General features: G+C 42.6%; 1 protein-coding gene across 2 annotated transcripts in view; it reads left to right on the top strand.

The window, feature by feature from the left end:
- Positions 1–25,049, top strand: part of SMYD2 (SET and MYND domain containing 2) — a 56,040-nt gene that overhangs the window by 16,382 nt on the left and 14,609 nt on the right. The window contains exons 2-5 of one of the 2 annotated variants that reach the window (XM_003308746.7): positions 7,682–7,745; positions 17,258–17,368; positions 20,575–20,635; positions 21,356–21,480. In XM_003308746.7, the coding sequence (XP_003308794.3) occupies positions 7,682–7,745; positions 17,258–17,368; positions 20,575–20,635; positions 21,356–21,480 (361 nt within the window). The remainder of the gene's footprint in view (positions 1–7,681; positions 7,746–17,257; positions 17,369–20,574; positions 20,636–21,355; positions 21,481–25,049) is intronic. The other variant, XM_063792110.1, reaches the window with a different exon arrangement.

The raw sequence follows: 25,049 nt of genomic DNA, 5'->3' as shown, positions 1-25,049 counted from the left end.
GCAATAGTCGAACACTCATAGGATCTCTCTCCTCTCTCAAGCACATATACTGCACATACACAGTGCAGGTACCAGCTCAGCAAGTTTTAGTTTGAATTTCAGCCATGAGACTTATGAAGAGTTTAAATCTCTCGCTAGCTCTGGAAAGAACTGCAGCACATATCTGAATAATTTAAACAGGGCTTCATCCCCGCCTCCACCCCACCACCTCATCTAGAATTGCTTAAACCAAAATAGATCAAAGGCGATTCTTATGTTATTCACTATCAGTAACAGTAGCTATCAAAAACTGTTAGCTTTTCTTCTCTGCTCTGAAGGCAAGCTGGCCCAAGAAGACCTATGTTAAGAAAATTCACACTGCTGAAAGAAATTAGAGATGACACAAACAAATGGAAAAACATTCCATTCTCATGGATTGGAAGAACCAATATTGTTAATATGTCCATACTGCCCAAAGCAATCTACAGATTTCAACACTATTCCTACCAAACTACCAAAGTCATTTTTCACAGAATAAGAAAAAAACTTTTCTAAAATTCATGTGGAACCAAAAGAGACCCCAAATAGCCAAAGCAATCCTAAGCAAAAAGAACAAAGCCAGAGGCATCACATTACCCAACTTCAAATAATACTGTAAGGCTATGGTAACCAAAACAGCATGGTATGGTTACAAAACAGAGACATAGACCAGCAGAACGGAATAGAGAACCCAGAAGTAAAGCTGCACACCTACAGTCATCTGATCTTTGACAAAGTCAACAGAAATAAGCAATGGGGAAAGGACTCCCTATTCAATAAATGGTGCTGGGATGACTGGCTAGCCATATGCAGAAGAATGAAACTGGACCCTTACATTTTACCTTATACAAAAATTAACTCAAGATGGATTAAATATTTAAATGTAAGACCTCAAACTATAAAAATCCTAGAACACCTAGGAAATACCATTCTGGACATTGGCCTTGGCAAAGGACTATGACTAAGTCTTCAAAAGCAGTTGAAACAATACTTGAAAGTGGGACCTAATTAAGCTAAAGAGCTTCTGCACAGCAAAAGAAACTATCAACAGAGCAAACAGACACCCTACAGAGTAGAAGAAAATATTCACAAACTGTGCATCTGACAAAGGTCTAATATCCAGAACCTGTGAAGAAGTTAATTCAACAAGCAAAAAACAAGTAACCCCGTTAAAAAGTGGGCAAAGAAGACATACAAGTGGCCAATAAACATGAAAAAATGTTCAACATCACTAATCATCAGAAAAATCCACATCAAAACCACGATGAGAAACCATCTCACATCAGTTAAAATGGCTATTATTAAACAGTCAAAAAATAACAGATGTGGCTGTGCATACTGGCTCACACCTGTAATCCCAGCACTTTGGGAGGCTGAGGCAGGAGGATCACTTGAGACTAGGAGTTTGAGACCAGCCTGGGCAACATAGCGAGGCCCTCATCTCTACAAAATAGCAAATTAGCCGGACATGGTAGTGTGTCCCTGTGGTCCCAGCTACTTGGGAGGCTGAGGTGAGAGGATTGCTTGAGCACAAGAGTTTGAGGCTGCAGCCATAATTACAAGCCATGATCATGCCACTGCACTCCAACCTGGGCAACAGATTGAGACCCTGTCTCCAGAAAAATTAAAAAATAACAGATGCTGGTGAGGCTGTGGAGAAAAAGGAACGCTTATACACTGTTGGTGGGAATATAAATTAGTTCAGCCACTGTAGAAAGCAGTTTGGAGATTTCCCAAAGGACTTAGAACTACCATTCGACCCAGCAATCCCTTTACTGGGTATATACCCAAAGGAAAATAAATTGTTCTACTGAAAAGACAGATGCACTCAAATGTTCATTGCAACACTGTTCACACTAGCAAAGACACAGAATCAACCTATGTGCCCATCAACAGTGAACTGGATAAACAAAACTGTATATATATATATATATATATATATATATACCATAGAATACTATGCAGTCATAAAAAAGAATGAAATTATGTCTTTTGCAGCAACATAGTTGCAGCTGGAGGCCCTTATCCTAAGCAAATGCAGAAACAGAAAACCAAATACCTCATGTTCTCACTTCTTTGTTGTTGTTGTTGAGACAGAATCTCTGTTGCCCAGGCTGGAGTGCGGTGGCGCTGTCCCGGCTCACTGCAACCTCTGCCTCCCGAGTTCAAGTAATTCTCCTGCCTCAGCCTCCCAAGTAGCTGGGACTACAGGCGCCTGCCACCATGCCCAGCTAATTTTTTGTGTTTTTAGTAGAGACAGGGTTTCACCGTGTTAGCCAGGATGGTCTTGATCTCCTGACCTCGTGATCTCCCCTCCTCGGCCTCCCAAAGTGCTGGGATTACAGGCGTGAGCCACCACACCCAGCCATGTTCTCACTTTGAAGTGGGAGCTAAACATTGGGTATTCATGGACGTAAAGATGGCAACATTAGACCCTGGGATTACTAGGAAGGAGAGAGGGGAGGGAGCAAGGGCTGAAAAACTATGTATTGGGCACTATGCTCACTACCTGGGTGATGGGATCATTTATATTCCAAACCTTAGCATCATGCAAAATCCCTATGCAGCAAACCTGAATCTAAAATAAAAGTTGAAATTATTATTTTAAAAGAAAATTTACATATAACCAGGTATTTGGTTCACTGAGCATACATGTAGTAAAATCTTCCCTAGAGCCAGGCAAAGCTTTTCAGTTTTTAGTGAGGAGTGCGGTGTTCTCTCACCAGGTTCCTAGAGCACATGATCCAGCTTGGACTCTCCCAGGATCTGTTGGAGAAACATGTAGGCTCACGATACTGAATGAGAGGAGGGACCTTCTATGTACACAATAAATACATCAATCCTTGTTTTCTTACAATCTGTTTCAAGTGAAATGGGTTCCTGGAGCACAATGGGTTGAGAGACGCTCTTCTGTGCGGATGTTCCCTCCCCATATCTCATTTTGAAAAATGATCCTGGATCCCCTCCCCATTGCATCTTTAAAGCAAAGTGACATTAATGGGATACCACTGGAGCCGGGGCATTATGCAGACCAGAGTAAAGCATGCCTCTCCTATGCTTTGTTGTTACTATTAGCTTATCCACTCATGTAGAGAGACTATTTTTGCTGTGTGGAGTCTACCCTCCTGAACCATTGTCACAGCACTCAAGGAAGGATGCTTCGGCGTGATGGAAACAAAATGTGTGAATTCCAATTCTGCCACCTACTTGCAGAATGACCATGTTAGATTAGTTGTTTCACGTCTAAGATCCTCATTATCTTCATTTGAAAAATAGGAATAACAATAGCTTCTTAGACCTGATGAGATTACTAAAATAGATCAGCAGTTTTCAAACTTTCTGGTTTCAGGGTCCCTCTGTACTCTTAAAAATTATTGAGAACCGCAGAGAGCTTTTGTTTATATGAGTTATAGCAATCATTATGTATCATATGTCAAGTTAAACAGAAAATTATGAAGGTTTATTCATTTTAAAATGACAACTATTATGCTAACATTTTTCTGTGAGAAATATCTTCCAAAACAAAAGAATTACTGAGAATAGTGTTTTTGTTTTAAATTTTTGTAAGTCTCTTTAATGTCTGGATTTATAGAAGACAACTGGATTTTCAAATATGCTTCTGAATTCAGTGTGTCATGTTATGTTTTAGTTGGATTATGTAGCAAAAATAAAGTTTCACATAGATATGTAATTGGTAAGAGAAGGGTATTTCGATACCCTTCTCAGTTAAATGCGGATGTTCTTATTTGATTAATCAGTAAACTTTGATAATTGATGTTGTCTTAAAAGTTGTGATGTGCAATCAGAAGCCATATTGTGAACTTTATGTACTCAATGACATAAAATCTATTGGTTTACCTTGCACTTGGAATGACTTTTTTGCCATGCATAACTTTTAAAACAGTGTCATTGGCCATTTGGAAAATATTAGTTACCTAGATTGTACAGATCTCCTGAAAATTGACTCATTTTATCAAACCATATCAAAAAATCATAATTCTTAATATTACCACTAGTCTCATCAGATAAGTCTTCAGTATTGAGAAGCTGTCAAGCTTAAGATGGCAGATCTATGTTTTCCAAAATGCTAATTTTTGCTTGAAAACTCAAATTTTATCATTGGCAACAAGTGTTGTTTTCCTGGAAGTGACAGGCTCACTTCATTCATTTCAGTAATATATCTGCCAAATGCTCAAGTCTGAATAACCACAGTTTATCTAAAACTGTTCTTTCAAGTTAAAAAAAAAAAAAAAAAAAAAGCCAGGAATTTTTCCAAGAAGAAAGTGGCTAGTTCAGTTTACAATGCCAGTGATCACACCAGTGCTCTTCCGTGAGATACCCACTGGACTTCAGTATGAAGCAGAAATACTTTTTGCATTCTTCCCACTTCACTATACAATGCCAAAGACATATATACTTAAGAATCGAGATTTAGTAAAGTTAATATTCATTACTGCGTCGTCAGGGACATTCATGAGACTGGCTTTCACCCTCTTACTGCCAGTGTGGCAGTAAAGAATATAGTGTTTGCAGCCAGGCGCGGTGTCTCACGCCTGTAATCCCAGCACTTTGGAAGGCTGAGGCTGGTGGATCACCTGAGGTCAGGAGTTCGAGACCATCCTGGCCAACATGGTGAAACCCTGTCTCTACTAATACAAAAATTAGCTGGGTGTCATTACGCATGCATGTCATCCCAGCTACTCAGGAGGCTGAGGGAGGAGAATTGCTTAAACCCAGGAGGTGGAGGCTGCAGTGAGCTAAGATCGTGCCATTGCACTCAAGCCTGGGCAACAGAGCAAGACTCCATCTCAAAAAAAAAAAAAAAAAAAAAGAATACAGTGTTTCCTGGGCTTTGATTTATGCTTAGGCATCTGAAGGTTTACTACCCTTCAGGAACCTTTACGCCTTATGCCTTACACCTTCTGCATTGCAAATGTTAAAACAGTGAGAAAAAAGCAAATAATCTGAATTCTGTCTCTCACCAACTCCCTGAAAGGGTCTCCGGGACCCCAGCAGTCTGTAGACCTTCTTGAGAATCACTGAGATAGATAGTAGAAATGACATATCATATTGTCAAAACTGAAAAGTTAGCCTTTACTTCCTGCTCTTTATTATTTGTGGCTGTGGACTTGGTGACGAGCTGGTTCGAATGAAGGCCAGCCTTTGGTAGAGGTATTATTTTGATGAAATCTCACTAGAGTTCTTTCTTAGTTCCCTAGAGACTAGTTGCCTACTCTCTCCTTGGGATGTTACGTGGAGACTGCAAACAAGTGTTGGTTTCAGGTTAACTTTACTACTGGTTTCTGTGCAAGAAAACCTGTATTAATCCTTGCTTTTTTTGTATGTTGTGGAGCTAATAAATGTCTTTTTAACCATGGTAATTTTCTAATCTCTTACATCAGGGGGTCTTAACGCTGGTGTCAGAGGCTCTTTGCTGGTCCTACATATGGGCTTTCAGGTGGCCCCTGAGCCTTTAATTTTTTTTGTTGTTGTTCAGCATTTAACAGCTCAGCAAAGCCCTTGAAATTTTACAGACTTCTTTTGTTTCATTAGGGTTGGGGGAGAAGGTGGGTTATTAGAGTAAGTTAAAAGCTTCAGCCAAACTCTCAGAGGTCTCTAACCTGCCCCCTATAAAAACAAATATTAAAGATGACTTTTTGGATAGACATTTTTAAAGGGTAGCATCTCCCACCGTTATCTATTTCCTGACACACCTCTCTGTGGAAAGAAGTTTGCAAGCTTCCTCCCTGGCTCTGCTGTCTTTGCTTTTCCTCCCCTGGGCATTTCTGCACAGTGCACATCACGCAGTGCTTGCTGACGAGTCACTTCACCGTGATTTTTTAGTGCATTTCCCGAGAGAGCAAGGGTCTGTGCATCTTGTTTCTTCTATATTCCAAAATGCAAAGTCAGAGTTCAGTCCCTTCAGATATACCCTAGGGGATAGGGGGAGTATTTTAGGCCAGAGAATACATCAGCTAAATTAGCGGGTTCCTTTTTGAACTATTGAGGTCTGCAAACTTGGAATATTTATTTATGCCTCAACCCCAAGACGCATTTTTCTCCCACATTCTTCAGTCTGCTTCTTGGAATCCAAGTGCTGTCATGAAAGCTGCAAGGCAGTCTGTTTAGTTCCAACAGTAGAATTTTTGGAAGACTTCCTTAATTCTGTAGGAGGAGTGTGGTGACTACCACTTGCTGACGAGAAGCCGCGGAGGATTCTGCAGCGTGACAATATGTATATCCGTATTATAAGATGTCAGCCCCCACCGCGCACGCCCCCGCCCCCGTCAGCTCTGCTGGGCTGCAGAGGAAGGGGGACGAGGTGGCACAGGGTGGCTCTGCGGTAGTGTAGCCGCTTCGTGGTGTTGGTATCTCCTCAAGTCCAGAAGCTGGCTTCACCGGGGTGGGCAAGAGTTCGACAGCAGGTTTTACCGATTGCGCTCTGACTTAGACAATGTAATTGTTCCCCACTTCGGAAAAAAAGTAAAGAGTTTTGTAGTATGTGGCTTAATTCAGTGGCTTTTCAGCTTTTGAAAAAGCTTTGGTTCATCTCACACAATACACACGCGAGCACCTAACAGTTGGGAAGCAACAATGTCCCTGTCCTTTATGGGAAGCAGGAAAAATAATATAACAATGAATAAGTTGAATCGACCCCATTATGAAGAGGCAGAAGAATAGCTAAATAGTACACTGACAAAATGGGTATGTATAGCAATCAGATCCCATAATACCGTATTCAAGAATCTATTTCTTGGTGGGGGCACGGCGGCTCATGCCTATAATACCAGCACTTTGGGAGGCTGAGGCAGGTGGATGGCTTGAGCCCAGGAGTTGGGGATCAGCCTGGGCAACATGGTGAAACCCCTTCTCTACAAAAAATACGAAAATTAGCCAGGCATGGTGGCACGTGCCCTATAGTCCCAGTTACTTGGGAGCTGATGTGGGAGAACGGCCTACGCCCGGGAAGTCGAAGCTGTAGTGAGCCAGAATCGTGCCACTGCACTCCAGCCTGGGTGACAGAGTGAGACCCTATCTCAAAAAAAAAAAAAAAAAAAAGAATCTATCTCCACTTGCTAGGTTGCACTTTTAAACTTAGCTTTCTGGACAACATTCGAATAGTCCTAGCATACTAAATTCCATCTTTGCATTTCTTGCAATTTCTAAATAATGAGAGTTGTCACTCACATGGGATTTTCACCAGAGTAGGTGCACCCCAACACTCCATCTTCATGGGGTCAAACCTTCAATGTGGTTTTATTTCTGTGCCTCTTTAGCAGATGAGAAAATCGGGACATAAGAACTTGAACTTGCCCTGAGCTACTGACCTGTACAGTAGTTCTGTGCAGACGATGTTCATAGCCTTGGTGTCTTTGGCCAGGTCACCAGTCAGTCAGAGCTGTTGTCCCTCATCTCTTTGGACAGTGCTCTTCATACTGGTGGGTTTAGTAAATGTGAGTGCATGCGCTATTTGACTCACTCACTCCTCAAGGGCTGAATCTGGTCAAACTCTTAAGGAACATGCGCCTTCTCGGTGGGAGAGTAAGGTAAGGTGAACCTTGGCTCTGCTTTCCAACCAAGTGGCTTTTGTTATTGCATGATAAAATGTACAGCTTCACGTTTCTGTGTCTGTCACCACTACAGTGCCCTTTCTGTTTTTAAGGAAAGAAGGATTGTCCAAATGTGGAAGATGCAAGCAGGCATTTTACTGCAATGTGGAGTGTCAGGTAGGTGCTGGGCCATTGGCAGGGAGGGCCTAATTTCCTCTGAAGTCCTCCTCTTCCTTGTCATGGCATTCCTCAGCGCCCTCCTGGAGCCAGAGCTGGAAAGCATAGGATGTGGCTGGATATCCTTGGATGTGTGCTGACCCCGACCTCACAGGCGGCCAGTGATAGGCAGTAACCGTTTGAGGCCGCATGCAGGACCAACATCGAGGTGCAGAAGAAGACCATGTTAGATACAGGCAGGTGTGCTAGCAAGTCTGCCCCAAGGACTGCAGCCACAGACGGAAAATGCAGAGTTGACAAATAAACAATATTAAAATGCTATCTTTAAGTTTTTAACGTTTTTGTTGTTGTATTTTTATAAATCCCTCCATAGCAGGCTACATCTTACCCTTGGGCTGTTTGAACCTAACCTGCTTGCAGTGAGACTCAGATGATCCCCTAGTCCAGCCTCTGTATAGCCAGAGGGGGGCTATTCTGAACTCGTAATTGGGGCCAGTGCCTCAGGAGCAGCCAGGGCTGAGGGGTTCAGCATGGATGAGTCTCAAATGAATCCTGAAATGTAGGGATGGGAAGGTTAATAAGGAGGATGTTGGAGGAATTCTTGGTAGACTCTTTGAGGGCCTAAGAGTGGTATTTCCCAAACTGTTATAGTAAACACTTGTTCCACAAAATGTTCGTAGGTATTCCACAGAAAATGCATTTCATGTTCAAACAATTTAGGGGAATGTAGTCTCTTTACTTCAGAACCTGTTATAGTCTTTAATATACTAGTATGGCATTGTGAATTTCTAAGCCTTCTTGTTTGATCTCTCTGGACACCCCGTGGCATTTATTTTTAAAGGGAACCTATTAATACACCTTGGGAAATGGTGATGCTGTTAAAGGGTGGCTCTACGGGACAGGGAAGATTTTCTCTATAGCTGCATCTCTTTTTGTTGTTCCATACCTGGTGTTGTCCTTCCCCCATCCCCACCCTCCAGCCCCATCCCCGGTCTACTTTGGATTACCCACTATTTCATTTTTTTTTCTTTCTCACCTCCCTACACTGTTGGCTTCTGAAAGGCCTCAAAGAGCATTATTTAGCAGTGGGAGAGATTGCTAAGCCCTGGTGTCTCATCTGACTGTAGCGCCCCAGGGACAGCGGCCCCTCCCCAGAATGAAGCACAGGCTGAGACCTTGGCTTGGGAAGCTCAGACTCTGCCTTAGCTCTGAAGACCGTATGCACCGTCCCCTTCCCTGTGTTTCCCACAGCAGGCTCCTGGAGGCTGTCAGCCTGTGTGGCAGTGAGAATATAAACGGAGCTTGTAGTTGAGTTTTCGGGGAGGGTGCCTTCTTTTGAAGAGGAAAGATCATACTTTGCTCCTACCAATTGTAGATAGAGTAGTGCAACGGCATTGTAGAGATCAGCAGGCCCTGCGACATATATGGTTTGATTCTAGGCCTGCCAGATGAGTTAGCTGTTTCTATATGTAAGTTAAACACTTCTAGAAAAATTAACTCATTCCGTTCTGTAGCAAAGCAAGCATAGGGAGTCACATGTAGTTCAGATCATACGGCATGGAGTAGCAGGAGGCCATGGTCCCAGGAGCAGGTCCTGGCTCTGCTACTTACTAGCTCTATGAAACTGGCAAGTTATGGCCAGGCGCGGTGGCTCATGCCTGTAATCCCAGTACTTTGGGGGGCCAAGGCAGACAGATCACCTGAGGTCAGGAGTTTGAGACCAGCCTAACTAACATGGTGAAACCCCATCTCTACTAAAAATAGAAAAAAATTAGCCAGGCGTGGTGGCGGGTGCCTGTAATCCCAGCTACTCTGGAGGCTGAGGCTGGAGAATCGCTTGAACCTGGGAGGCGGAGGTTGCAGTGAGCCGAGATCGTGCCTTTGCACTCCAGCCTGGGCGACAAGAGTGAAATTCTGTCTCAAAAGAAAGAAAGAAATTGGCAAGTTACAAAACATCCCTGAGGCTCAGTTTCTTTAAATCTGAACTGAGCACAATGGTGCCCACCTTGATGAGTTAGGGACTACATGATGTGATAGATATTAAAGTTTTATATAAGCTGTAACCCTATATACAGGTGTGAGGAGTTAGTATAAACATATTACAGTCCACAGGAAAATCGAATTTGTGTAATTCAGGCTAGACTAAAGCTTAGCTTTATGCAAAGAAATAAACAGCATAGTTTTGATTTAAGGGGCTTGGTTTTTCAGCCTGAGAGAATGACTGGATTCTAAGAACTTGAGGGTGCTGATGGTGTACATTGTGTGAATAAGGCTTATTACAAAATGAGTCTTAACTCCTTTAAGTAGCTGTGAACAGTGTATTAATGAGTACCATCAGAGTGTGTGGCATGTGGAGTTAGCTCCGAGTCTGAGTCTTCTGAGCACGCTGCTAAACTAACTTGTTAGGCCTCATGAGGTGGCAGTATTTTGATGAATCGTCATGGCCCACATTGGGATTTGAGATGCCCTTTATGGTTTCCCTGCCCCCAGGACCTAGAATCCCAGATTCGCAGACCCAGAGACCTCATTTGTAAGCGTGCAATGAGGGGTGTCCTCCCTTGGGGGAGGCTCACATTAACCAATATCCCAACCTGTATGTGCCACAATGCCAGTTTATTACTCTACAACAAGAAGTTGAACAGTCTAGATTTCCTGCCCTTGAAGACAAAACTGTACAGGTGGCCGCTTCATAATGAGACAATTACTTGGGGAGCAAGGAACCCCAGGATGGAGGAAACAGTTACGGGATTCTACTGTTGCAAGGCTGCAGGCCAAGAGAGCCTGCTGTGTCCAGCCTCATGATGGAGTTTCCCCTGCTGCTCACTCAGTTCCCGGACAGGGGCACCCTGAGCACTGGGGATTACTTCTGTAATTCTGCTTTCCTGTGCTTCTGTTAAGTATCTGGTGACCAAAGTACCCTCCTAGGAGGTGAGTGGTACCGCAGCTCCTGAAGCCTCTTGTTTCTAGAGGTGGCAGGCTGGATCTGACCTGTAAGTTTCATTTTTGTTTCATCTGTCTCCCACTGCTGAAGGAAGAGGCTAATGACCATTAAGGTTTTTCATCCTTTAGTACTGAAGAACTAAATAAGTGTGGGCAGTGTATTATAAAGAGATAGAGCAGGCATAAAGGTTTAATAAAAGTAAGTGCCTAGAAATAAAGGGTAGCACAAGGGCTTCGTAAAGGAAATCATTAGGGAGGAATCTGGGGCATTTGCTCCAGATATAAATGTGTTCAGGGTTCGGCTTAAGGGAGTGCTTGCGTGGGATCAAAGTAGAGGCTCTGCTTAAAGGATAAAACGTGGCACAAAACAAGAGCAGCGATGAGGAAGGTAATTGAGTGATTCTCCACCTAAGAAAGCATGGCCTTCAGCTGCTAGTAATTAACTGGTCCTTCCTCAAAGGTAGGCCCTACCCCCCTGGAGTCATCAGGTGGTCAGTGCCACACAGCAGATGGTGGAGTTGGGATGGAGGTTATCGAGTTCAATATGTCAGTAGATAAGAAAGCGTAGTCCCAAGTGGTTGGGTGACCCAAGATCACCCAAGGTCAAACAGTGGCAGAACAGAGATGAGACTTTACACACTACTTGGGGAGGGCTTTCACCCCTTTACAGTAGTGTGCTTGGGAGAAGTGAGGGCCCTCTAGGAAAGGAGGTTCTGTGGGAATGTCAGAGAAAGAGAAGTGGCCTTCAGTGGATGTGAAAGGGGAGAGCTGCGTCCATTGTTGCCTTGGCCAGACACCTCTCCAAGAGTGCTAAAGGCTCACATTGCTTCCTGGGGATTTCCTCTTTACATGGAGTAAGGCTTCTTAGGGGATCCTAGCCATGGTGTATGTTCTCCCCAAGCCCTCTTCTGTCTGCAGTGCTTTCGGATTTTGCTTTATTTGATACAATTTGGTTCTATCTTGTCCCGTTACTTTCCTCTTAGTTCACTTGACTCAGTGTGATGGTGCCAGAGGAAAGATTTTAATTGCTAATGCATGAAAGGGTAATGGGAGGAAATACAAAAGAAACAGAAATTCCTTTTTAGTTGGGTGCGTTATTTTGTAACCTGTGTGTTTTAATGAACTGTATTTATTTTTCTAAATACGCCTGGGAAGCAAAGTATGTTACTCATTCACCCACTCACCCATAAATTGTACCAGGATATTTTCAAGAGAAGAGTTTTAGAAAGTTGTTATATAGAATAATCATTGTGCAGTAGGACTTTCTAGGGTGTATTTCTTAACTCTAATGAATGTAAAGAAGAAAACCTTTGTGTTTTGCTGCTGAGGGGGTTATGAGTAAGCTTTGAAAGTAGGAAGGGATTTTTTAAAGTGTGTATGAGGAGCATGTGAGAAAATAGTAGGCCCTTATCATTGACTAGAAAATAACTGAAGTATAGAACATGTCTAATAAATGCTGCTGTTATGGGTGATTAGTGTAATGGGGCCAGAGTCGTAGGTTCAATCCTGGTTCAGTTCACTCCTGTCAGCCATAGGAAGCATCTTAAATTTGGGCCACTCTTTTTTTCTAAATCTTTAACATCACCAGTAGGAAGAAATGTGTGTGAATGACTGAGTATGTCTCATCGCTTGTATTGGGAAAACGCAAAGCATATGTCCTAGTGATGGTAGCTCAGCAGCACGGGCCATCTTTGTATAAGGTGGTCAGGTGTCCACCTGATTGCTTTTGCACACTTCTTCTCAAGGATCATGCTAGTGGAAAGCAGAAATCCTGTGACATTTTCTCCCTGTTCCACATTTTAAGAAATAAGATGTGGATGTGTACAGGTAGGCTGTGTTTGTTGTTAGAAGAATAGAAACACCAAATGCTAGAGGCAGAAAAGGGACTTCATGATGAAAATCCAGTCTCCTTATCGAGGAAGGCAACATATTTGCTCAGCAGAAAACTGGATGCCATAATAATCACTCTTTTCTTCCAGTGCTGGAAATGCTGGTGCACCATGAGACAATTTCGCAACTCTTTATGCATCTTTAAGCATTTTTGACTGTGCACGAAAGTGAAAGTCATGCACAGTAGTTATTATCTTAGTTGAAAATGAATTAGAAGTTTTAAAAGAGGACCATCCGTATGAAAAATTCCATATCTCACCTTTTTTATGGATTTAAGTTACACAGTCTGTCCTCATTATGGGAAAATCAGAAAGTGCAGACTAAAAGAACAGAACAAGTATTCATAATCTTGTTCCTTGAGAGAATACTTTGGTATATATCTTCCTGAATCCCTTCTGTGCTTATATGTGTATTTTATTAATTTTTTTTTTTTTTTTTGGAAAATGAGATCCTAGTTTACAGAAAATTTTATAAGTATTGCAGTCAGGGCGGGAGCACTAACTCGAATTTTGAAGAATAGTAGGAAAAGTTTTAGAAAAATTGATAACATTTTAAAAAGCATAAAGAGTTGCAAAATCACTCTGTATACAGCAGTACTGCCAGTATTCAAAAATACGGTAATTTATAACATTCATTCCTATTCATCAGGTTAGCCTAATTTTTTTTTCAATTTTGTCCAGTCTGGTTGCTTGTAATTTCTTATGGGCAAAACTAGGGTAGTTGCTGCTGTCAGGTTCTTTAAAATATGTGGACCATCTCTATGATAGAAGAGAATGTATCAAAATATGCTTAAAACCTGACATTTTTACTAGATACTATCACATCTTCCTTTTTTAAGAATTAAAGCTGTGCAGTGCCATCGTGTTATATCTCTGCCCTTCCTCCGTTAATCCACCTTCAAAAAAGAAAGTGAAACGTTATTACTATGGTAAATTTCCTTTGATGAAATTTAACCTGATTCTGCATTTTCTTGAATTTATCCAGCTACCTGATTTTAACTGCTATGAGCGGGACTGTATCTAACTGTAGGTGCTCTTACTTTTATCTTGGTTCTGACATTGCCATAAACTGCTTGAAGTCAAAGACTTCGTCTCCCATCCCTGCCTCTAGGGTCAGTTGCAGCACTTGTTGAATGAATGAATGAATGAATGAATGAACAATTACCAATGTTTCAGAGCGCAGCCTGTGCCAGGCACTGTTCTGAGTGCTTCTTGTGGATCTGCTGATGGGATCCTTTGTGCCTGATGAATGCCTGATGATCCCTATTTGGTCCACTTTTGTTGGTAGTCTTCAAGCTTGATATCTGATTATCGCTGTTGGAAGGTGTAAACTCACAGACTCAGAATTCTGGACTTGCTAAGTAACTTAGGGTTCATGTTATTTACAGCCAGGGAGACAGGCGCAAAGGGATTAAGAGATCTGCGTTGTCACACAGCTGCTTCGCTGCGAGTGGGGATAAAATGCAGGTTTCTTGAGTCCCAGGTCAGCAGCCCTCCTGCTTGACAGCACTCTGCTTTCCTCCCAGAGCTTTCCTTGTGTTTGATTCCCTTCCTTTTGAGGACATTCATATCAATAAATGTCACCATTATGTAATATTTACAGTAACATTAATTTTAAATCAACTACATTAATAAATTGATTATATTTTATAAATAATAATTACATTAATAAATGTTCATATTTAACTTCCCAGGAATTCAGTGTAGTTGCTAAACACCAAAGCACCACCTGCAGTTCAGAAAACAACAGCTTGCAGGCCCATTAGGGACAGAGATTATGTCTTGGAGTTTTCTTGGAGTTACTGGAGTCAGAGTGGGCATTTGTCTATAGTTGTTAATGATCCATCTGTCCCCAGCTGGTAGGTCCCCATATCCTCTCAGGTATCCCGAGGGTCATCTCTGTCTTTTCCTCTTTGCCCTGCAGCTGAGGAGGGAGCCGATTAGTCTGCAGGGAGCCAGACCCACCTGTTCCCACCTCTTCGCCTCATCACCATGCTCTCATTTTAGGCTTTGGCTAAAAACAGATTCTCTTCTCCCTTGTGCATATCTTGTCATTTCTTTTCCTCCCTGCTCTTAGTTATATTTGGCGCGGCATTATTTAACTCTGCAGAACATCTTGGCCCAGAACTTGAGCTAAGGGGCTGCACCATAGACTGCATTAAATCATTAAGTGACATTATGTGCTTCCTTCTTGGGGGATCAGTGTGGAGGGAAGGGGGTAGGGAGATATCTTCATTCCTTCAACAACTATATTGAGTGCCTAGTAAATGCCAGGCACTGTTGTCAGTTCTGGGGTTACAGCTACGAACAAAACAAAGTTTCTTTATTTTCCTGGGTAAAAGATACTAAACCAAACAACTAATAAATATGTAATATGCTCAGGTGGTGAGAAGTACTAAGAAGCAGCAGAAAGCAAGGAAAGGGAGAATGATGGGGAAGTGCTCTTTCTGACAGGGTGATTGTGGCAGGTATCTTGAGAAGGTGACATTCCAGCAGCGGCTGGAGAGGAGGGAGGGAGTCACATGGATATCCAGGGGAGGAGAGTGCTAGCCACAAAACAGAGCAAGTGCGAAGGGCCTTGAGGCAGGTACATGGCTCCAGGCGCAGCCAGGACACTGCTGTGGCTAAGTGCAGTGAGGCAGGTGAGAGTACGGTGGGAGATGATGGGCTGGGGTGGTGCAGGGGCGCTCCCATCACGTGTGGCCTCCTAGGTCACCTTTAGCGCTTGGCCTTTTGCCTGGATGAGAAAAGCCATTAGATTTTGAGCTGAGGACTGGCCTGATCCGAATTTTGTCAACAGAATCCCTCAGGCTGCTCTCTGGAACCTAGTCCATGGGAGCAAGGACAGAAGCGGGCATCCAGTTAGAAGGCAGTGGCAGGACATTAGTCATGAGAGATGTTGGGGCTGCAGCCGGGTAGAAAGGTTGGGGAGCTAAGAAGTGATCAGATTCCAGGCAGAGACAGAGGATTTGCCAGAACTGACTGAATGTGGAGTGTGAATGAGAGAGCAGCGTCAAGGATGACTCTAGCTTTCTGGCCTGAGCATTTATTTTTATTTTTGAGACAGAATCTCACACTGTTGCCCAGGCTGGAGTGTAGCGGTGCACTCTCAGCCCACTGCAACCTCTGCCTCCTGGGTTCAAGCGATTCTCCTGCCTCAGCCTCCTGAGTAGCTGGGACTGCAGGCACACGCCACCACACTTGGCTAATTTTTTTATTTTTAGTAGAGATGGGGTTTTATCACGTTGGCCAGGCCAGTCATAAACTCCTGACCTCGGGTGATCCGCCCACGTCAGCCTCCCTGCCCTGAGCATTTATGGCCATTTTCTGGCTAGGAAAGGCCAAGGACAGAGCAGGACAGTACCCAATTCCATCGTGAAAGAGACAGTGTATAAGGGCTTCCATCAGTATACAACGTGCTCTGATATTTCCCATCTAAAAAAAAAAAAAATCCCCCACAACTTTTCACTACTCTAAGCTGTGTCTCCTTTCATTCTTTCTTGAATCTGCTCCCAGTCATTTCTTACCCCATCATCCCACCAAAACTGGTTTTTATGAAAATCATCAAGCTTCCATGATTCCAAATCACATTCTCCGTCCTCTCACACTAAGCCTATCTCCAGCACTGGCATCATCATTTACTCGCTAGTCCTCAAAGTACTTGCTTCCCTCAGCCTCCAAAACACCATGGTGTCCTTCTCTCAATGCCTTCCCCATCTCAAGTGATGGCACCTCCACCCTTCCAGCAGCAAATATCCTTCATCCCTCTACCCGGGGCAGGGAAACTTCAGGGCGTATGATAGAAAGAATACTACTGTTAGGCCAGGCATGGTGGCTTACGCCTGTAATCCCTGCACTTTGGGAGGCCGAAGCAGGTGGATCATGAGGTTAAGAGATCAAGACTATCCTGGCCGACATCGTGAAACCCCGTCTCTACTAAAAATACAAAAATTAGCCGGGCGTAGTGGCACACACCTGTAATCTCAGCTACTCAGGAGGCTGAGGCAGGAGAATCACTTGAACCCGGGAGGCAGAGGTTGCAGTGAGTCGAGATCGCGCCACTGCACTGCAGCCTGGCAACAGAGCGAGACACTGTCTCAAAAAAAAAAGGAAAGAAAGAATACTACTGTTTTATCCAGTGCATCTTTGGGAAGTCCTAACTATTCCTAAATCTTTCCAGTGGTTGCCCTTCATGAAACCCTCATTTGTGCTTTTTAAAAAGTCGCCTGTAAAAGGGACTCATTGCTGTGTAAGTCAACTCTCCATTATTTGCCCTGACGTGAGAACAAAGCCAGAGCGGAACTGTGAGGCAACAAAGCCAAATCAATGGCTGATACTCAAATTGCTCCCTCTGCAATTTGACAGCTTGCACAGATGATGGAAAGATGTATGTGTTGTTTAGAATATTGAGGGGCTGCAGAAAGCCATGAGGTGCTTGAGGAAAAAACACAAAGTAGATCTTCTCATCCCAACAAGCTTGACCCAGGCCTGAGTGAAGGTCATACAATCGTGCCTATCTTAAAGGATGTTTCTATCTCTAGCTTTTGTGAGCACCCTCGTGTTTTCCAAAAGGAAACATATTTTACTTGACCTTAACTAGGGGGACTCACTGCATCCTCTCCTCTCACACTTTATTCCAGTGTATGTGCTATTTTTTAATAATGTTTTTTTCAATCTTCCCAGAAAGAAGATTGGCCCATGCACAAGCTGGAATGTTCTCCCATGGTTGTTTTTGGGGAAAACTGGAATCCCTCGGAGACTGTAAGACTAACAGCAAGGATTCTGGCCAAACAGGTGAGGAAATGGGACAATGTTCAAGTGCATTTTATTTTGTTTTTCTTTTAAAGGTCAGAAAGATGAGTAACTGACCTTTGGTAACCATCTCTCGTTAAACATCCTTAGACTACATTTCCTATCATATCCATATGGACAAGGGTGGGGAAAATACTCCAGGCATAATCTAGTTAGTTGTGTGCCCTGTGCAATTAGGATGTTGCTTACCCTAGACCGGGAGCATAGCCACAGCTCTGAAATTCTGAGCTGTTTTCATGACAGGTTTACATGGAAATACATGACATGAAAAGCCTGACCTCAAATAATTAGAGCTTCCTAGGGAACCAGATTGGTCTGAGCAGCTTTGAGATTTTCCTCTCTTTCCATTCTGACATAAAGAGTGTACTCTGTTCCCCTTTCCTGTGTAATATTCTGCTTTCTTGGCTCCTTTCTTGCCTGTGCATAGGCAGGCAAAGAATTGGATGGAACAGCCTTGACTATGACATGTGCAAAGAAGAGAAAGAGTGGAAAAGTAGAAATAGAGGCAAGGGAGAGGGGAAGAGAGTTAAAAAAAAAAAAAGTGAAGAAGAAGGAAAGAAAGAGGTGCCCTTGATGGAAACAGATGATAGTCATCAATGGCTTTCTCCAGAAGTGATGCCAACTCTGACTATTCCGTGGTGGGCAGGACTATGCAAACTTACGCTCAAAGAGTGAGGAAGCTGAGAGACAGAAGAAAGAAGCTGACAAATCCAGTTTATTAGAAACATTTACTAGGACTTATGAACTGAAGCCATGTCTATGTCTTGGGCGGCAGCACGACAAGATGGTGGATCCCTGCACCATTACCCACCAGACCCAGGGCTTATATACCATAGGGAAGAAATTTGTACAGCAGTTACAAGGAAAGGCAAGGATGCTATGCAAATCTGCCTGAGAGCAAGATTTGTGCTCAAGATTGTATTGACCTAAGGCAGGATTTAAGGTAGCCATAGACAAAGTAGAAATCTTAGAAGCATTCCCAGAGCAGGAGTTAACCAGAAATCAACATGGTGTATCAGCATCCAAGATGAAATTGCTTTAGCCACCGTACTGACTGTTCTCCGCCTGGTCTGGTTCATTCTTGCTGATTGCATAATAATTAGACACCTAATCTTCGAAGGGCCAAACTAAAAAGAGGACAGGAAAATGCCATAGAACTTGTCCTTGTGATCCAATGAAATAGGCAGTGTGGGGCTTAGACGGCATATGTCCAGGCTGTGGAGGTCTTGCTCCTCAGTGCTGTCAGAGAAGTTGGTGGCAGGGCCTCTGGACTATAAATCTTTTAAAGCTGAAATTTTGGCTGGGCATAGTGGCTCGTACCTGTAATCTTAGCACTTTGGGAGGCCAAGGCAGAAGGATTGTTTGAATCCAGGAGTTCGAGACCAGCCTTGGCAACAAAGTGAGACCCATTCTGTATAATAAATTTTAAAAATTAAAAAAATTGCCCAGGTGTGGTGGTATACACCTGTGGTCCCAGCTATTCTGGAGGCTGAGGCAGGAGAATTACTTGAACCCGGAACTTCAAGGCTGCAGTGAGCTGTGATTGTGCCACCATACTCCAGCCTGAGCAACAAAGTAAATGAGACTCTGTCTCTAAAAATGAAAAAAAAAAACAAACAAACTGAAATTTCATCCACTTCTCCTGTATACCTACCAGCCCTCCTCCACCCTTAAAATTTTTCTATTTTTTAATCTAAGCCAAATGTGATGGAAATGATTAGCATGTATCTGTCCCCAGACCAAGTTAGGATCCTGGGCTGTGTAAACAGAAGTAGAACATTTCAAAACTCTGAGGTCATCCTTCAGCTATGTTCAGCTTGGGTCAGGTGCTTGCTGAAATGCTACCTCGCCAGCCGAGAGTAACAAAAGCCATTCATGGGTTGCCTGTAGAGTGAGACCAAAACATCAGAATTGTTCCCCTGCAGGAGGTTAACTTTCGGATCCTTAATAACAGTTATTTTTAAATTTATGCAGAGTATTTGGGCTGAATGAGTCAGAGGGAATAGGATGACTGGGTATGAGGTATCAGAGTCAGTAAGTCATCAGATGGGATCTCCGCACATCTTGGGAGGATTGGGTGGCCAAGCTGGTGTTTTATTATTTTGTTCCCCTGAATTATTGATGATATTTATAGTGATATGTTAAGAATTCAGAAGAGGCTGGTAGACTTTCCTGAATGAAAAGCTTTCCCAAGCGAGATGACTTATAAATCTTATAAAAATGCATCCCGTGAATGGAAGATTTCTGCTCCAAAAAAGAACTATTGAAATATTTCGGCACCAGGAGGGTAGTCTGAATGCAAAGATGAGTTTATACAAGCTTCATTCAAGTTTTATTATAATTACTACTACTACTAATAGTGTATTAAATGAAAGTTACCTGCCCATCTTTTCATCTCTATAGGACTTGATGATTAAAAAAACAGACCATTTGTATTCTAGTAGCTTGCAAAGGATTAGGGGAGACAGGCTACCAAACTACCAAGGGGAGGCTTAACATGTTAACTAGGGAGGTGAGCGTGCCCTGCTAGACCACCTGTATCCCCAAATTGAATAGCCAGATTACAAAGACACGGCCTTGGGCCAGCTCCTGAGCTCTGCCTTTGAACTCTTGTCAACACCAAGTTTATTCATGTTCTCAAAGCCTAGCGGGTTTACTATTGTTAGCTCCTCTTGGGGTGTCTAGAACAAAGCCAGCAACGCGTTTAAAGTGAATCTGGGCTCACAGATACAACCAAAAGTGTTCTTTTTGAAACACAGAATTTGAGATCATTTTAGCCTATGCTTAAAGAAAGTGTAAAATGGATGGGGGGTTTGATTTTGTTCCTTTTTAGAAGGAGAAATAATAAATAGGATGGTTTGTCTGTAGACCCAGTCCTTTTAAGTAAGGACCCTAAAAAGTTGTTTTCCGGCCCTGTTCTTTCCCGTAACAGGCATTTCTGAGCCTACTGTGTGCATAGTATTATCAGGGTGTTAGGTACACGGTAGACATTTTAAAAAGCGCTTTAGAAGAGTCTTTGGATTTGGCTGGTGGAGAGCCCTAGTGGTGGAGTCCTTGAGTAGCTTGTTTTATTTACTTCCTTAAGAATTGTTACTTTTTCTTTATGTTGATGTAAAAGTGAAAGTGCCACTTTATTACACTGGTTGTTAAAAAATCTGTATCTGTGTGATTTCTTCCCCAATTGCTAGAAAATCCACCCAGAGAGAACACCTTCGGAAAAATTGTTAGCTGTGAAGGAGTTTGAATCACGTAAGTCTTTCTGTGACCAGCCGCGCAGTTCTCTCAGCCACAGATTTCACATGGGTTGGGCAGGATTGAAGCGAGGACGGGCTAGTTTGTGCTCAGAGGAGTAGTGATTTCTTTGATTACTAGTTTTTATTTTGACTCTTGTGCTGTTTCGAAAAGCACTTTTAGCTTTTTTCTTCTGAGTTGACAGGATTGTTAGGAAATAATTAAAGGAGGTAGGAGCTCCCAAGATGAATTATTGCACCCTGAGCTACCTCCTGCTGGCCCTCTTGGCATGCTGAATATTTTTGGATCTTTGCTGAATTGCAGTCCTCTAAATAGCTGATGTTCTTACTGAAAGCCGTGAAATCAGGGATTGTCCAGTTGTTTGACCACGACCCAGATTCCCGGGCCAATTGGGGGGCCCTTGACTAGGCTGAGGCTGGTTATGAGTCATTGCTACCCATCCCTGACCTCATTGCTAACAGTCAGTCGAAATCTCATGTCCCAAGTGACTTCTAGTCATCAGAGGGAGAGAAGGAAGAAATGGCTTGCTTTCTTTCCTTAGGGTTTGTCAGTTAAACCAAGTAATGGGGAAGAATGTTCTCTGGGGGTTCAACATGTTAGTTTTGGGGTTTTTTTTTTCCGCCCATTCCTTTCCTCTGTATCATTTACAGCAAAAATAGGATGTAGCTAGAAATCCCACGCTTTCTACTGGGTGAATAATGGATTATTTATCCACAGATCTGGATAAGTTAGATAATGAGAAGAAGGATTTGATTCAGAGTGACATAGCTGCTCTCCATCACTTTTACTCCAAGCATCTCGAATTCCCTGACAATGATAGCCTCATAGTAGTCTTTGCACAGGTAAGGACGCTGGCAGCAGGTAACACTCAGTCTGGCCTTTCCCTCTCCAAGGCCCTCTCCCCAGCAAGCACTCAGTGAAGATGAATGCAAATAGAATGATGGCATCTTCCTGACAACGAAGCTCTGAGCCAATTGGACCGTGTGTTGCCATAGCCTTGCTCAGTGACCTTGAGCAGATCAAGGTCCCCTCTGCTGGCCCTCATTGATGGGTGGAGTGTAGGAAATTCGCCTCTGCCTCTGCCTCACAAAGAGTTCATGAAAACAAAGGAGTTGTCAGTGCCCTGGTACTCTGGCATACTTTAAGCTCTTTGCAAAGAAAAGACCATTTGAAGTTCCTACATTAAATTTTACTTTTACTCTCTTAAACCTTCTGTTCTATCTGTAGTGTTTTTTCACTCTAACCAAGGCTGCACTGATAGGAGGGCCCTTTGTGATGGCCCAAGGAAGGACAGTCACTGCCGAGAGGAGCCCAAGTGGGTCTAGATGTGGAAGTCTTTCCTGACGGTGGCTAAGAACTCTTGTTTAGAGAAGTCTAGGTTTACCAAAATCAGATCTAAGGAAATCTTAGGCTTCTAAGCAAGAGCAATTTGAAAGTGATTACAGCTTTGGAAACTAGGCCACTGGCAAGGCAAGCCTTGGGCATTGTTAGGACGAGAGAACAAAGGGTGCAGCGGCCATGCCTCGGGGAACACACAACCTTCCTGTTATCGTGAGGGTGGCTCTTCCTGGCCTGACTTACTAGATTGGATTTCTCTCTCATGTGCCTTTGCGATGCCCTCTACAAACTGGGCATCTAGTTGAAAGTGACCTTCCCAGATAGAGAAATACTAGAATTCTGCTCCATGGGAGCAAGAAGCTACATCAGTCTCCGGATGTGTAAAAGAGATGAAGTGGACACCTCCATGGTTTTGTCTTAGAATAGAATAAGCATTACCTAATGTACCCTTTGCCCAGTAACTCTATTTGCAGGAATCTGTCCTAAGGATATAATCAGAAATCATGGACAGAGATTTACGTATAAATTGTTTATTGTAGGATTCTTTTAAAAGCCAAAGGCAGAAAAGAAAGAAGGAAGGAGGAAAGGAGGGGAGGAAGGGAAGAAGAAAAGGAAAGAGGAAAAGGAAATACTATAAATGGCCAGTAGTGGGAGTTTGGTTACATAAATTATGGCATCTCCATGTGATGGAAGGTTACATAACCTTTATAAGTTACGTTTCACAGACTGTCTAAACTTGGGAAATGCTGATGACATAACATTAAGTATCAAAGCAGTATGAAAAGTATGAAAAAAGGGTATAATACGAAAACACACATAACGTAAAGATTAAGTGGAAGTTCACAGTTGTCTTCCGAGTTGTGGAAAAATTTAGGCTTTTTACTGGGTGACTTTCTGGATTTTCTACAGTGAGCATGTATAACTTACAAAAAGCATGCTAAGAAGGAGAAAAAGGCAAAAAGCACACACTTTAAAAATTACACACATAAAGAAAGTGGCCAGGCACCATGGCGTGTGTCTGTAGTCCCAGCTACTCAGGAGGCTGAGGTAGGAGGATCACTTGAGCCCAAGAGTTCGAGGCTGCAGTGAGCTGTGATCACACCACTGCACTTCAGCCTGGGCAACAGAGAGAGACCCTGTCTATAAAGAAAAAAAAAAGTGAGTCATTCATCACTTCTGCCCACTTCAGCTTCTCCCCAACTGTGAACAACTATTAACAATTTATTGAATTCTTTTATAAACTTTATTTAGATATATTTCAGTTATGTGACTGTCATAATCAGAAAAATATGCGATTCCTTGTAGGTGAAAAGGTGGCTTCAAGTTTTGAGTGTTAAGGTAGAAGGAATAAAAGACCTTTCTAATTTTCATATTATCCTGGGTTTAAATTGTACTTTCCTAAGTATCCTGAGACAATAGATTTGGCTGACAATGGGAAGTGAGGAATCGACTTCTCTTACATTTTCTGAAAAAATGAATACATAATTTTTTCTGGATTAGTTTATATATGAGAAAGCAGAGAGATGAAATAAACATAAAGTATCTACTTTTCTGGCTATGGAAAAAGATAGCTTTTCCTCTAACACAGTGATGCATGCTTATAGGATTTCTCAATGTTGATGCCGTAGTTACAGGACCATATTTTCATAACCAAAAATCAAGTGACTCCATCTCACAAGTAGAAGTATATTTGTGGTGAAAGTGACTGACTCTTTGAAATATGGACTGACTCAGAAAATTCAGAACATTTATATACCTTAAAAAATGTATATATATACACACACATATGCATACACACATACACGTAACTATAGAGAATTAATTCCTTTATTGACTTTATCAAATAAGTATACATTTTGAGATTACATGTGAATACAAATAAGTATACATTTTGAGATTATTTGTGTTCACACAAATACACACACACATAATTTTTTCATATGTAAATTTGAAAGGGGACATTTACTATCCCCAAAGAAAACTCCAAAGCAGAAATGCAAAGTGCTGCTGCAGCCACATGCCACCGGTCCCACCTCTCAGCCAGCAGCTACCACGTGTCTGCTGTTCCAGCCCCTGAGCCCTTTCCACCGTCTGGTCCATGGGAGGCTGTTGTGGGTTACCTCGAGACCTGGCAGCAGCTGGCAGCAGAAGGTGACCACACATCTTTGACAGCATCGAGGTGTGTTCTAATCACTGGGAACATATGCATGATTGGGAAGTGTATTTTTGGTGTGCAGCCTACATCTAGTCTAAATGCTAATTATGAGAATAGCTTTTGCAAGGTTCTTACGCCTGATTTGACTTCAGAAAAAAGACTATGGACCATGCATGTTTCTTAACATGCAAGTTCACTTTTCTTCTCTAGGGATATTTCAGAAGGGAAGGAAAGCTGGCAGGAAAATTGCTATGTAAGTAGGCTTAAACACCATCACAAAAGGAACAGTAATGACTCTTAGGCTCATGGGAGCCTTAGCTCATGAAGAAACACACGCAGTCTTCCACAGTAAGAGGAGCCGGGAAGGGAATAAAGGGACTGATGGTCATAAAGTGATCGAGTCTGAAGGAATCTGGAGTCATCGACTGGTCTAAGTGGGCTTGCTGCAGAGGAGGGACTGAAAAAGCAGAGAAACAAGAATCTCATCCCCAAAGTAGTCAGAAGCTGTCTGTCCCTAGATCAGTTTTGAAAAGTGTTGCAAATTTTTCTGATTCATTGTTTCATTCTGAAAACATTTGTACCAGAAACTGCTGAGGCGTGGTAGTACTCAGTCTGAGATGATACATAGATCATTTAGAACCCAGTATAATACCGGATACAGGTCATGCTCCGGTAATTTTGTTGAATGAATGAAAACTTTAATTTACTCTTACCTAATGTTGGTTGATGGTCATTGGTTAATGGTTGTTAGTCAATGTCTGTGTGACAGAATTGGTCAGGGTACTTAGAGTTGGCACAAAAAATAATATGCCAAGTCTTCTACTTACACATGCCCAATCCCTCAGGATTTCAAAGCCTGTGTATTATTTTACTAATCCACAGTACCCTCCCATTTTCTGCTTTTTGTGTTGAATTGTA

The sequence above is a fragment of the Pan troglodytes genome, chromosome 1 (genome assembly GCF_028858775.2).
Source record: "Pan troglodytes isolate AG18354 chromosome 1, NHGRI_mPanTro3-v2.0_pri, whole genome shotgun sequence".
Lineage (NCBI taxonomy): Eukaryota > Metazoa > Chordata > Mammalia > Primates > Hominidae > Pan > Pan troglodytes.
This window is presented reverse-complemented; position numbering and strand designations above follow the sequence as displayed.